The sequence below is a fragment of the Magnolia sinica genome, chromosome 2 (genome assembly GCF_029962835.1).
Source record: "Magnolia sinica isolate HGM2019 chromosome 2, MsV1, whole genome shotgun sequence".
Classification (NCBI taxonomy): Eukaryota; Viridiplantae; Streptophyta; class Magnoliopsida; order Magnoliales; family Magnoliaceae; genus Magnolia; species Magnolia sinica.
In genome coordinates this window covers 122,346,166-122,360,505 of record NC_080574.1, presented here as the reverse complement: position 1 = coordinate 122,360,505, position 14,340 = coordinate 122,346,166, and the positions used below count along the sequence as shown (strand labels likewise).

Sequence of the window (14,340 nt, the reverse complement as noted above, 5' to 3'; positions counted from 1 at the left end):
TTTTGCTTGATAAAGGAAATCAAAAGAATAGTCTGTTCTTGGCCCTCCACTGCATATCAGAATCAACAATGTGCGCTCTAATATTGATAAAGCCACCCTTAAGAAGCAATTCAACAAGCTTAGTATCAAGCATTTTCGCTAAATAAACAAACAGAAAATGACATAAGCTATTAGATTTATGCTTGGCATCCATGTATAATTTCTAGTGATACACCTATGAGACAAAGGTCCAACACCATACCTAAAATATGGGGATCTCCAGTCCACTCATCATTCTGGTTAAGAAAGAAAATGACAAAAAAAAAAAAAAGTAAAATCAAAAGTTACATCTCAACAAAGCAGAGCAAAATCATCCCAATCTATCATAAATCTTAATTTCACATGGTGACATCCCATATTAATGAAACAACCAAAAAAATCTTGAATGTCTAGATAAAAAAGATCACCATTTTTTATAAGTAATTAAGGACAGAGATCATGTGAATAGTCAAGAAAACATAATTACCATCTGAAACATGTTGTGCACCGTTAGCTATTAAAAAGGCATGATAACATCATTAAACTTGATACTTGTGATAATTCTGCATATTATTAGGGTTAAAGGACCTGAAAGAAAGATTAGGGTATGGGAAGACGGAAGACCGAAAAGGACAAGGGGGGCTGCTTTCGACTGGTTATAGACAAAGGATAAAATGCTTACTGGATCATTTCAGTAATACGCAAATGATTATCACCAACGTTTGCATTTTGTGCCTCCGAAACACAGAACTGGCGGACCACTTACTGTTACTTTGCTGGATTGTATAGTGGAGGTTTCCCAACCTCTTCAAGATTAATTAGGTGATTCCAGTGACCAATTTCTTCTCTATAAAGAAAACTAAAAAGAAGAAAAAGTAAACCTGTAAAAGGGTTTGAAGTCTCACACAAAGGAGTACTGGTCCTCTCACCATGGAGGAAAACAGAGTTGGTGAAGTCGCAGGGACAACTCTGGGGTCTTACAACTCCAATGCTACCCACAATGTGAACTCTGTGTTTCACAGAATTCTCAAAACTCACTCCAATGCCCCCATAATGTGAATTCTGTGTTTCATGGAATTCTCAAAACTCACAAAGAAAATAGATAAGATGTCGAGGCCATTAATCTCAAATCATTTGGGCATTCCAATGTATGGGAGGTTATTGGAGTTCTGCAAATCCAAAAGAACCTGCAATAAAAGTTGTGAATGGAAGGGAATGTTGGGGGGGCAAAAAAGAAAAAGAATAATGAGGCAATCATTACTTCTCGACCTTAGTTGCAAAATTCTTCCATTTACCGGAACTCCCTTGATTTTTTTTAAAGATACCTAAACCCCCTTAATTTATATATATATATATATATATATATATATATATATATATATATATATATATATATATATATATATATATATGAAAGATAACTGAAAATTTTATTAGAAGTGCACAAAAAAAGCAAGAATACAACCCAACTCAACAACTCAAAAATAGAGGAGAGATTGGAAGGATTAATTGCCACATAAGACGCCCAACCCAAAACATTATATCTGATCTCCCGAATGACCTCTTGAAACGAAAATTTTCTGTTCTGGAAGCATCGCCTATTACACTCCCCCCAAATGGACCACAACACTTGTAGAATTAGCATTCTCAAATAGCTTTCCCTTCTTTACCAACCCTCCACCATGCCACACCCAAAGCGGGTCCACCATTGACTTTGGCATCGCCCAATCTGAATCAAAGATGTCAAGAAAGGACTCCCACACCTTTGTGATCAATCGGATTCCGCATCATCCATACACATCAAACAAATGTTAGGAAGAATGAGAGCTCTTCTTTGCAGATTATCAATGCTTAGAATTCTCTCTCTACCCACAAGCCACATGAATTCCACCACCCTAGGAGAAGCACCATAAGACCATAGATGAAATGGGAAATGATGAGAACAAGGCTCTTCGCATATCAACTTGTAGAAGGAGCAAACGGAGAAACGACCCAAGTTGCTAGCTTGCCAAAACATTGCATCATCATCTTGGGACGAAGGGACTATGCTGTTCAATCTATCCAACAAATCCAAGAATTCCGAGATTTCCTCTTCTGTCATCTCCCTACGATAAGGAGTAGACCACACAATCGAATCGCTGAGAATTTCAAGATTTCCTCATCTACCATCTCCCTACAACGAGGAGAGGACCACACAATTGAGCCGCTAGCCACTGAATAGCAATCATGGATAGAGATAAACCAATCTGTGGCGCGCCGAGCCACACTAGGAGAATCTTCTTTAAGTGCCTTATCTCTAACCCAAATGTCCACCCAAAAGTGGATGCGACTACCAAATCCCAAGGAGAAGGAAATCCCTCTCTAAAATAAATAATCCATCGAAGCAATCCATTTCCGCAACTCAAATGTCCACTACAAAGAAGATCTTTTGACTTCCCAACCCCTCTCCAACATGCCATACTTAGAAGTAATGATTTCCTTTCCTGGTCTTCCTTGCTTAGTACTGAAACGCCAAAGCCATTTTCTGAGAAGAGACCAATTTAAAAACTCCAAAACCTTGAGCCTTGCTCCACCTTCAGGAAACAACTTACAAACCTCATCCCATTTGAGGAGATGAAACTTCTTTTCAATCTCTATCCCTTGCCACAAAAATAAAATAAAAAAATAATTAAAAAAAAAAAATCACTTCTCAACTTTTCAAGCCAAAGCAAAACAGATGAAGAGGGACATAAAATACACTAGCGTATTGGAAAACACCACTTTTATCATAGTTAACCAATCCCCCAATGATAGATACCGACGCTTCCAAACAAAAAACTTCCTTTCAAATCTTTCTACAACCTTATCCCACAAGCGCTTGGCCAATTTTCCAAAAAAAAAAAAAAAAAAGAGGCAATCCCAAGTGCAAAGACGGAAACATCCTTTTTTGCATCCAAAATCCACCACCAGGTTCGACAACTCCTCGTTGTCCACATGCACTCCAAGCAATTCACTCTTGGTAACCTTAATGCTAAGCCCCGAAACCCTTTCAAAGCAAAGAAAAAAAGAAAAAGAGAGAGGGAGGGAGAGAGAGAGAGAGATTTTTGGCAAATTGTCAACTTAGACCACATCCATGTCACAAAATAGAAGGGTGTCATCGGCATATTGAAGGTGACTAATATGCACCCCTCCATTCGAGAGACTAACGCCATTGATTAAACCGGTAGCTTCTCCTCTATGCAACATCTGACTCAAAGCTTCCCCGGCCACAACAAATAAATACAGAGACAACAGATCGTCTTGTCTAATGCCCCTAGAAGACATGAAGAAGCCTTTAGGTGAACCATTTGCCAGAATAGAAAAGGCAACGGAGTGAACACATGACTGCATCCAATCCCTCCATTTTTGCCCGCAACCCAGCCCGCAAAGCATATAGTCAAGGAACCCTTAAACTACCTGATCATATGCTTTTTCTAAGTAGACCTTGCAAACTACCCCACTTTTCTTGTCTTTATGACACAAATCAATACATTCGTGAGTGATTAATACACTATCATGAATCTACCTACCCATCACAAAAGCCACTTGGTTCTCATAAATAATTTGCACAAGAGCCCTCCAAAAGTGAAGCGCCAAGACTTTATTTAACCAAGATTTTGTGTGGGCCTCCAATAAGACTAACAAGCCTAACATCTGTAATCAAATCCACCCCTTTGACTTTAGGCAAGAGGGCAATGAAAGACACCCCCAATTCATTAGAAAGGCGGCCTCAATCATAAATTCCAAAACAAAGTCCATCACATCTCTTTTAATCACTTGCTAGAAATGTTGAAAAAACAACATAAGGAAACCATCAGGGCCAGAAGCCTTCTCCCCACACATAGAATCTAGAGCAGCCTTGACCTCCCCAACGAATGGAAATTCAAGAGACAATGCCGCCTCCCTCGGCAACTATGGGAAGACTAAATTGTCTGACCACAGTCTCGGCCACTATTTACGGGATAAAAGATTTTTATAGAAGGAGACTGTAGTCACATATCTTCCCTTTCTTAGAAGTTCTGCTATGGTTAACAACCAAGATACTAATTTTGTTGCTCCAAGCCCTTGCACTAATGAAGTTATGAAAGAAATGAGTATTCCTATCACCTTCTTTAAGTCATAGCGCACTTAATCTCTACCTCCATTTGACACCCTCTTCTTTAATGTGATTGGCATAAATAGTAGCATGTCTTCATCTCTCTTCACGCTCTTCATCCGATAGCTGATTAACCTCTTCCTTAAAATCCAACTCATGCATCACCCTTTGAGAAGCCTCGAACTCTGCTTCCCTAGCACCCCAAACATCTTTTTTCCAAACCTTTTTTTTTCTTTCAATTACCGCAACTTACGAGAGAGACAATCATTGGCATAACCTTGAACCACAAAAGACTCCCACTAGTCTTTTATCAAATGATTAAAGTCCTCTTATCTCCATCCAAGCTCTCTCAAATATGAAAGGTATCAGCCCCAAATCCTCTTTGAGCACTTCCAAAACAATAGGACAATGATCTGAAATTGGTTTCAGCAAACACCTTTGACCAACCAAAGAAAATTTCTCTAACCATTTAACAGAAACTAAGAATCTATCCAACCTGAATAAAATAGGGTCAACCTGACCATTCGACCATATACTTGCCCCCTTCAAGAGGTAAATCAATCAGTTACATGCTTCTCAACCCATTCTGTAAATCCTTTCATGATGCTAGTAATACGTCCATCATTAGATTTTTCATAGGAAAATCTTACTATGTTAAAATCTCCGCGTACGCACCAAGGAAGCTCCCATTTCTACCTCACACTATTCAGCTCATCCCAAAATTGCCCATGCTAACTCGGGACGCAAGGCCCATAAACTGTATAAATAATAATAATAATAATAATAAATAAATAAAAACACCACTGCCAACCAGAGATCATATCATGCAGAACTACCGATAGGGAAAAGGAACCAACATAGCTATCTACCACTTTCCAAACCTCAGAATTCCACACAACTAAGACACCCCCTGCAACTCCACCTGCGTCAACCGAGAGACAATCTGTTCCTCTCACCCCACACAGAGTCCACCAAACCTCTGTTCATAACCTGAATCTTGGTCTCTTGCAACGTATTGACATCAACTCTGACATTTTTACACATCTTCCTCAATTGAGCCCTTTTAACCTTGCAAACCAATCCCCTGACATTCCAAGAAAGAATAATTATTTATTAACAATCTTATCCACTCTAACCCTCTTTCTTCCACTAGACCTGCCTGCTTGATCAGTCTTGCCACGTGGAGAAACATAAGTCGTATCCTCCATCCATGTGTCAGCATCTTGTTCATCGATGTTGTCATCTAAAGACGAAATTGAAAAAGAGGCCTCGTTGGCAATTTGGACAACTGAAGCAACATCAGGCATCATCGCCAACTACCACATGTTCCAAGCTGACTCCTGAACCTCATTAAGACTGCCAAGCAAAGGAGCAAGTGCCCCCAACTTCGAAGGTTCAGGCTCCAAACCAATGTCTGGATTGAGTGTATGCTCTCTAAGCTTCCACAATTTCCTCTTCCGGAGTTCACAAAATCTCCTTCGCTCTCCCTTCACCAACCTCTAAGCAGCAAATGGGAGACATTTGTGTCCCTTGCCAAGACCGAAGTCCCGCCAGAGCATAGAAATTATACTCCATCTCCCCTTCTGCCCAACTGAGCTTTCCAGTTGAATCGCCACTGTTGCGCCGGACCTATATCTCACCCCCCATTATTCCAAAACACCCCGTCGATTCTCTCTCTCGAAATTTAGGGATCGTCCCCAACCACCATTGTAACCGTTTTTTAATCCAATATAGTCATTTTCTACTTCACACATACCCTGGCTGCCCCCAACTCCTCACCATCTTTCGTCGCAAGGTCGATTGCCACCACCTTTCCTAAGCATCCCCCATTTCAACAAAAACATCCCAAATCCAGAGTTCCGAAGGAATCCCCAAACAAGGAACCATACATCTTCCTACCCAATATATGAATAATCCATCCACCTTCTCACCTGTTTCCCCATTTTCGAACCTAAGTGACAATGGCCTCATTAGAAGTTTTCACAACAAACGACGACTGTAGGAACTCACTAGTGTTCTCCACCACATCTCTCACTACATTCTCTTCACCCACCCATTCTCTCCATCCATTTGTTTCTTCCCCTGGTTCCTTTACCTGGAGTTGTCATCCACTGCAACAACGTTTTGGTGCTTTTGTTGTCTAGGGTCGTTGTCTGCCAAATCAACAATTGGATGCTTCTATTGTTGCTTTTTCCCCAGCCGCAACATCTCGAAAAGACATCGACCAATCACCCTTTTCATAGTACTTCACCCATGTATCGGTGTTAGGAAGAAACTAGCTACGGGCCTTCTACCCCTCTTTACTACTGTTATTGCCTATTCATCTTCTTGGTTCCTTCCCTATTTTTATTCAGGACAGAACCAAGCCTTATGTACCCTTAGCTTCTTCCCATTGATCCCCATCCAGCATCTTCACGGCCGTTGCCACCTCCAATGACGATGACATCCACACAAAGGCAAAACCACAATGGGCCACAGTATACTAGTCCGATGGTATTTTCACCTCCAACACCTTACCTGCCCTTCCAAAAACCCATGAAAATTTCACTGGAAGCCAACCCTCAAGGAACCCTTCCACAAGTAGGGTCGGAAGTTCTGACAACTTCTCTACTCCTGTTTTCTCCATCCCTTATTTCTTCCACCATACCTTTGTCCAGTCTCCTCCTTCTACCTCCATTACCTGGAGGTCGTGCCCTGTGTAAGTAACGGTTACCTCTCCTTCCTGCCAAATCTCACCCGAGGATATCTCCCCTTTTTCCTTTGCTCCACTCCCATCCCGATCACCTGCATATCCCGATACTGAAAAACCTTTCAAACTACCTACCCCTTTACTTTGTGGATCCTTTTTTTCTCCATTCCCAAGCCCATTTTCTGATTTTCTCCTCATCTTCAGTCCGGCCAAAGCTAGGTAAACTCGAACCTCGCACTCTCACCTAAACCCCCTCGTTAGAACCGCGAATTCGCCCTTTCAATTTGGATTCCTTTACACACCGTGATTTCCCCCCAAAGATTCGTGCTTCAAACTCCTAGGAACCATCTTTCCTTTTTTTCTTTTTTCTTGTGTGGTTTATATTGCTATTTATTTCTATATATTGTCACTAGAAAGAGATAATCATTGAACCTTTATTTGAAAAATCTTAAGATCAACCATTGCTAACAAAGATTTTAAGAAAATTTTTCTGCAAAAGTGCGTCTTTTAATAATTAGATATACAATGTATTCAAAATTTACAGTATATATTTTCATGATATATTATAATAACACATTCAAAATTTATATATTTTTTCATAATCTACTTAACTATAATCATGTGTACGCACGCACCACAATATACAGACAATCCTAGATGCTTCAAACTTCTTGACTTTTCAAAAATTGGTGATCCTCACTCCCGCTCTCACTTCATGCAACTAAGTTTTGGACATTCCATATATGTACATTTGATAAGGGTTAGTTGAAGAAGGTTTACCCATTGAGTAGGAATTATCGGACTGCCCTATCGTCGGAGAGGATCTGTTGGACCCTCCTGCAGTTGTGTTTAGACCAGATTGGAACCATTATGAAATTTCTGAGAATATGTCATATGTTCTAGTGTTAGTCGACCAATGTGGAAGGCATTCCATAGGCATGTTTTTAAAAAAAAAAAAAAAAATTAATAAACTTTAAATGGTTGAGCTCTACTTTCAGTTTCTTAGCTCTAACTACAAGTAATCATGGCATACATCTCCACTTGTTTAGTTTCCTCATGTAGATACTAGGTGTGTCCTTGCCACATAATGTGTTTTAGTGGTCATAAATTTTAATAAACATGTGACAGTAGAGGATGGAATTTCCAACAAGTGGAATCACAGCATAGAAACTTTCCGACAGATCACCATCATCTAAGCTTTATCCTGATTGGGGTTGGCTACATGAATCACCTTCCACCATTCACTCTACGAAGCGTCATACCTTCAATTAGACCATAGGTCATCAAGTCTTTTCTTACTTCCCCCATCCACATCCTTTTAGGCCTTCCCCTTAACCATTTAGAGCCTTCAAGTTGTACCAACTCACTCCTAACCACGTGGTTCTTGGTCTCCGTTGCACATGACTTACCATCTACGTCTATTTTCCCTCATCTTATTGCCTATTGGTGCTACTCCTAAGTTATGTTGAATACATTCATTTCCAGTTTTATCCTTCCTTGTCTTGCCACTCATCCTATGAAGACGTTCGTTAACTGCTCAACATTCTGTCTCGTAAAGCATGGCTGGTCTTATAGCCATCGTAGAAAATTTTCCTTTTAAGTTTGATTGGTACACGATGATCACATAAAACTAAATAGGCACATCTCCATTTATTCCACCCAGCTTGAATTCTATGGCAAACATACTTCTCAATCTCTCCACACACATGAATTATTGACCCAAGGTATCAAAGTGGTCATTTTGGGAAATTTCTTGGTCAGTAATTCTAACCACTTCCTCATTTTCACTCCTATTGTTACTAAAATTGCACTCCATATATTCTGTTTTAGTCCGACTAATTTTAAATCCCTTAGATTCTAAGGCACCCCTCCATAAATAAAGTTGTATCTTGTCAATCAAAACTATGTCATCTACAAACAGCATACACCATGGATTGGGAGAAAATCTTTATGTCATCCCAAGGTATTACAAGTTCTAATCGGGATTCCATTGGAAGGTACAACTTCTCACATAAACTTGAAAGGATTTAAGCCTCAGCAAATAGCAAATACCTTAGGAAAAAAAAAAAAGGTACCTTAAAAAGGTATATCATAAAGATATACTATCAAATCACAACAGAATCTCAAATCCTTGGTGCCAAATAAAAGCAGTTAGCGTATGTTCATTTTTAAATTGTATATAGCTCAAATTATTACATCACCAAGATTCCTATGTAATTGTAGTTATGATAAGAGAGCTCCTAGCCCTTGGGGGTCAGGTTTGTTGTTTTGTTTGCTTCTTCTTTTGTTTTTCTTGTTGTCTTCTACCTTTTGGCTTTCAATAAATTGATTAATTCTCCCAAAAAAAAAAAGGTGAACTCCTAAGCAACACTAACAATATGACTTATCAGAGTTTTTTTTTCCCCCACGTGCAAGGAGAAGCATATTCGGAAGCCAATAGACTGCTCAGTGTTACAAGATATCTGTAGTTGATTAGTTGTCATGAATCTTTCCCATGGCCATAAAAGGGGGGCTTCATGTACATCTTATATTTTTCTTCTTTCTCGTTCTAATAAATTTCATCATTTATAAGAGGGGGGGGGGGGGGGGGGGAAAGAACCAACAAGATTGCAAAGATAGATAATCAGTGGATGATTACAAGTAGCCAAATCAAGTAAAAATACAGAACTACATGGAAAAAAGATGATGAAAAGCCTGACACTTTAAGAATGTGCTGTAAATTTATAATCTTTCAGTAACAGCCCATACATGTGGCACAAATAGAACAAGCATAGGAACATCTTGGGGAGGAGGGAAGAAAAAACCAGTGATTTTGATGCCTCTGAAAGATTTCCATTCACAGTTTTTTGGGCTGTTGTTGTACTGGGCGTGTCCACTGACACTGCCGCATGACCCAAATCCATTTGGGTATCATGCTGTTTATTAGCATCTGCTGAACTGAACATGTCAACCAATAAACCAGGTCGTGTTCGATCATCAACAGAAGATGAATTGAGCTTAAAAACCTCTTCCAAGCATTCCTTAACAACCTCAAGACCCTCAATATCAACACCAGGAGCAGGTTCAACTGTCCTAGAGAAAGCAAACAGAATCAAAAGAGGAATTAAATAAGGAAATGTTGCCATCCTTCAAAAGAAATTTAAAAGAGGCTTCAGAAGGATACTGTCACAAATTCCAAGGCTCACATACCACAGTGATGTATCAAAGATAAATGTTACTACAATAATATGGATACAACTAATCTAGAAAATGTGAACTAACTTCAGTAGCCGTTACTGTTTTTGTATTTGCAGCAACGGAAGGAACATATATATTTCTAAGTATGAATATAGCAGGTACATGATTCACTTCATCCAGTCTGATGACATCTTTTAAGAACCATCATTATCATTATTATCATCTTAGCCTTTCTCCTAACAATTTGGCATTGACTTTTGAATGGTAGATGAGCAATTTTTATCATCATCTGACCACCAGACTTCAACCTTCCTTTTTTACAAGGACTTGAAATTGCAACAACAAATGTTCACATCGATGATCCATTCCCACCCACCATTTACCCCCAGCCAGGCAGCCACAACCATTACAAGCACACCCCCAAAGGGCAAGAAAGTAAAGTAGCATCATGGTGGGGTATTGGCCGCGAAAACTGATAAGCACAAAACACCAAGGCACATGAAAGGTCATGATCAAGTAGTTGCTTGCATAAAATAGTAAGAACCCACCAATTCATGATTACCAGCACAAATCACATGCAAACATGGTCAAGCCCCACACTGCACTTGAACACAACTAGCCACACAAGCCACAAAGGGTTGGCAGCAGTTAATGTCTAGAACATGCATTGCCAAACTTATTTGGATATACTGATATAGTTACAAACCAAGTAGTCCATTTTGGGTATAGTACCTTGGGCAAGCCACTTAGTGGTCAATAAAGGTTCACCAATCTTATGAGTTGTAGGGGTGATACCATTTAATAAATGGTACTCAATGTACATTGGATCTGGCTTCATACAAAGGTGATCGATTCAGTAAGAATCTCATACAATAAAATAGGCATATCTACAACCAAACCACTTGTAAGAACTTCACATAAGAAATTTAGCATGTGAACCTTCAATAGCTAGAGGGGAAGTATTACAGCAATTCGGGCAAGGAAAGATTGAAGAGAATCCATGGCACCAGGTGTGAAATCCTGGTGACTCATCAATTTGATCCCGCCATAAACAAGACATGACAAAAAAATTACGCCAGACCACTCACCAAGTGGACCATAATATAGAAATGGAAATTAGGGGGAAAAAAGACTAACGGTCTATGTTCAACATACACGTGTGGTTACAGGTGCAACTTGGTCAGGTCAATCTGACCATAAGCAGGTCAGGGTCTGAAATTTGGAGTAATGCAACGGGTCTAGGTCCAAAAGTTCATCGCAATGACCAAATGGGTCAGGTCTAGTACCTCTCCCAATCAACCCGACCCAATTGGACCCAATTTTCAAATGGGACCAATTTGGATCCCAAAATGGACCAAATCCACACCCAAATCCGACCCAAGCCAAGGAAACAATTAAGTAATAAGTCTAGTTAAGTCTAAATGTCGAATTGAGTAATTAATATTACCTAGGGAAAGTGAGAATTGGGAAACATTAGATAAGATCCAATGGCCATTTTTCTTTTTTAATCTGTAGTGTCACATTAGTTTATTGCAAACAATTTATGCTTGGATATACTCTTAAATTCTTCTCAACTTTATCTAGGATAGGATACGACTATGTGCTCTTAGAGCTCATTTGACTTGAACTTTGATACAACTAGGGGGAATTATTTGTGTAAAGGCACTTTTTATGTTTTATACCCAACCCATACTCGATCCAAACCAAACCCGCCAAATAGATAGATTGGGTCTGGATCCTCCTATAACCAAACCCAAACCAGTAAATAAATGGTTCAGCTTATTTTGACTTGGAACCAACCCAAACCCAACCCATATTTAATGGGTTGGAGACAGGACCAAATTTCTGATCCGGTTATTGAATAAGTTTGGGACTCCCCTCAACTGGAACCAACCCATTCACACCCCTACATGTGGCCATAGTTCTAAATTTCCTCCTAGAGACACCTCGGCATTGTTGGAGATCGAAACAAGTGACTGGTGACTGACTCCTTGAAACCAAACTGAGTCCAGGCAAGTCATACTGCTTTCATTCTCTGAGCAATTCACACTAAAATTGATATTAAAACCATGCATGCCTAGCACTTGACAAGTATACAACAGACGATTTTCAGCCAAATGCATTGGGTGGCCCGGATCTTGCACACATGTGCCACAGTACAACACTTCATTCTCTCCATTTGAGAGCCGGAGGAATAACATTACTTAGTGGAACCCACAACCATCTATACGCCAATATCCGAAGTATCGGTGTTGCACTATGTATCGCACCTATGGGATCCGAAGAAGTCATAGGAAATATCAGGAAAGCGCGATATCACGTGTATCACGTAATCTATTGTAGTTTGAGGGAAACATTGATGAAACTTTGGGGAAATGATGCAATTTTTCAGTAGAACTTCAGGTTATGTTGAAAGGCAGCAGATTACACACTTAGAACACAAACAGTACAAAAATAATAGTCTTCATTTGGTTAGAGCAGAAACACCATGCGTTATCAGTAATAAGTGATGCAACTGTTTCCGAAATGAGTTCATATCGTTCAGATATAATACAATACAAAACAAATAAATAAATAAATAAACAAGCAATCAACATATATTTTTTCCATAGTTATAAAGCAATTTTAAAGGGATGGAATTTGAAAAAAAAAAAATCAATTTCCCCAATTTTTTTGCCTTTTCAACTTCAAAATAGAAATTTCTTACTTAAAATCCAAGTCACTGCATGAAACTTGTGCACAGATATTTATGGATTTCTACTTGTTTTCTTGCTAATCTGTTAAAAAATAAATTTAAACAATTTTTTCTCACCTATAAGGCTCAGCTTAAATCCGCTCCAAGATAGCAATTTCTCCACCAAATTCATGCTTTGATGAAGAAAAACTCGAGCGGGTTGTTAAAACACATCAAGAAACACAATCCCCAAAAAAAGGGCAATGTCTTCTTTTTTTAAAATTTATGGATTTTTGTCGAATATCGCAGAATATTGTTGCTCTATTGATCAATACTTGTATCAATAGATACTACGAATTTGAAGCACATGCTGCTCATTGATATTTTGAAATAATATTAATATCATGATATATCATGCAAGTATCGATGATATTACAGCTTAATTTTTGTGTTACCCCGTTTCGCACTGTTGACCTGCGATACTGATAGTATCTGTAGATTCTATACACTGACGTGATTCAAAATCAAGCAAGTTCAACCTAAGCTCTAAGATGGCCCATTGCTGCCAACTCAGTGATGATAGAAAAGCATCCATCGAAATCAACAAACGTGAACCAACATATAAGCCCGACCCTTTTGATAATTACACCCATCTTTTCTAATTAGTCTATGTTTGGATATGTGGAATCCAACGGCAAGAGAAAAGAAAAAAAATAAAAACCTACACAATGATGACTTCGACGAGAATTATCGAAACATGGATTCCAATTTTGAGTTCTTGTTTGAGTAGTAAGTGGAAACCTCATGTTTCTCTCACAATACTCACCTAATCGCTTGTGCCAAGAATCCAAAATTTGGAAAAGTGTAATGATTGCTCAGTGTAAACCTCCCTTTTCTTTGCTGTTAAAACAACGTGAATCGTCACATCAAAGGAAAACCATTTTCCTTTTCCACTGTTTGGAATGGAATCCATGGTTTCCAAACATGGCCCTTAGAGTATTACGATTAGTAGACTTTTAGTACTACTCCAACTCCAAAAAAGTAAAGAACAGGGTCTAGTATAAATAAATCCACTGCATGTGATAAACAAATAATAGAATTATAACCCTAACTAATCTAATTACTACAATTTCAGCACTCTCATAAAAAATCATTTTTTAGAAACCATTTGGAAATCACTCGATTCTTCTTCTCCTTTTCTTCCTCCGAATCGATTAAGAACGAGAAGGGCAAAAAGGTAAAGATGATGATAGTAGAGGACGAACCTGAATTGAGGAAATCGAGGAAAGCGAGGACAATTCGACGAGAGATTGGAGAATCTGTTTTCAAGCTCGACATTTTTTCTTCTCCACTGGTTGGAATTGGGTGCGCAGGATAAGATATTGCTAGACTGCGCCTCTTTCTTGTGAAAGGGGAGAAGATCTTGAAGACCGTTTTGATCTTCTACGGTCTGTGACGGTGGGTCGTGTAGATAAAGAGAAATGATCGAGAGTGCATTCGCAGTGGGCCAAACACCAGCCGGCTAGCTAGTGTCAAATCTCTGTGGGCCCCATCATGATGTATGTGTTTTATCCATTCCGTCCATCCAATTTTTCAGATAATTTCATAGCATGGGACCAAAAATAGGCAGATCCAAATCTCAGGTGGACCATACTACAGGAAATAGTA

At 39.1% G+C, this 14,340-nt stretch overlaps 1 protein-coding gene across 2 annotated transcripts in view; it reads right to left on the bottom strand.

The window, feature by feature from the left end:
* LOC131237516 (uncharacterized) overlaps positions 1-14,126 on the bottom strand; it is a 60,546-nt gene extending 46,420 nt beyond the window's left edge. The window contains exons 1-3 of one of the 2 annotated variants that reach the window (XM_058235336.1): positions 13,938-14,126; positions 9,626-9,888; positions 242-275 (exon numbers count right to left, since the gene is read on the bottom strand). In XM_058235336.1, coding sequence (XP_058091319.1) covers positions 242-275; positions 9,626-9,888; positions 13,938-14,010 — 370 coding nt within the window. In that variant the 5' untranslated portion in view covers positions 14,011-14,126. The remainder of the gene's footprint in view (positions 1-241; positions 276-9,625; positions 9,889-13,937) is intronic. The other variant, XM_058235335.1, reaches the window with a different exon arrangement.
* Positions 14,127-14,340: the final 214 nt, after the last annotated feature.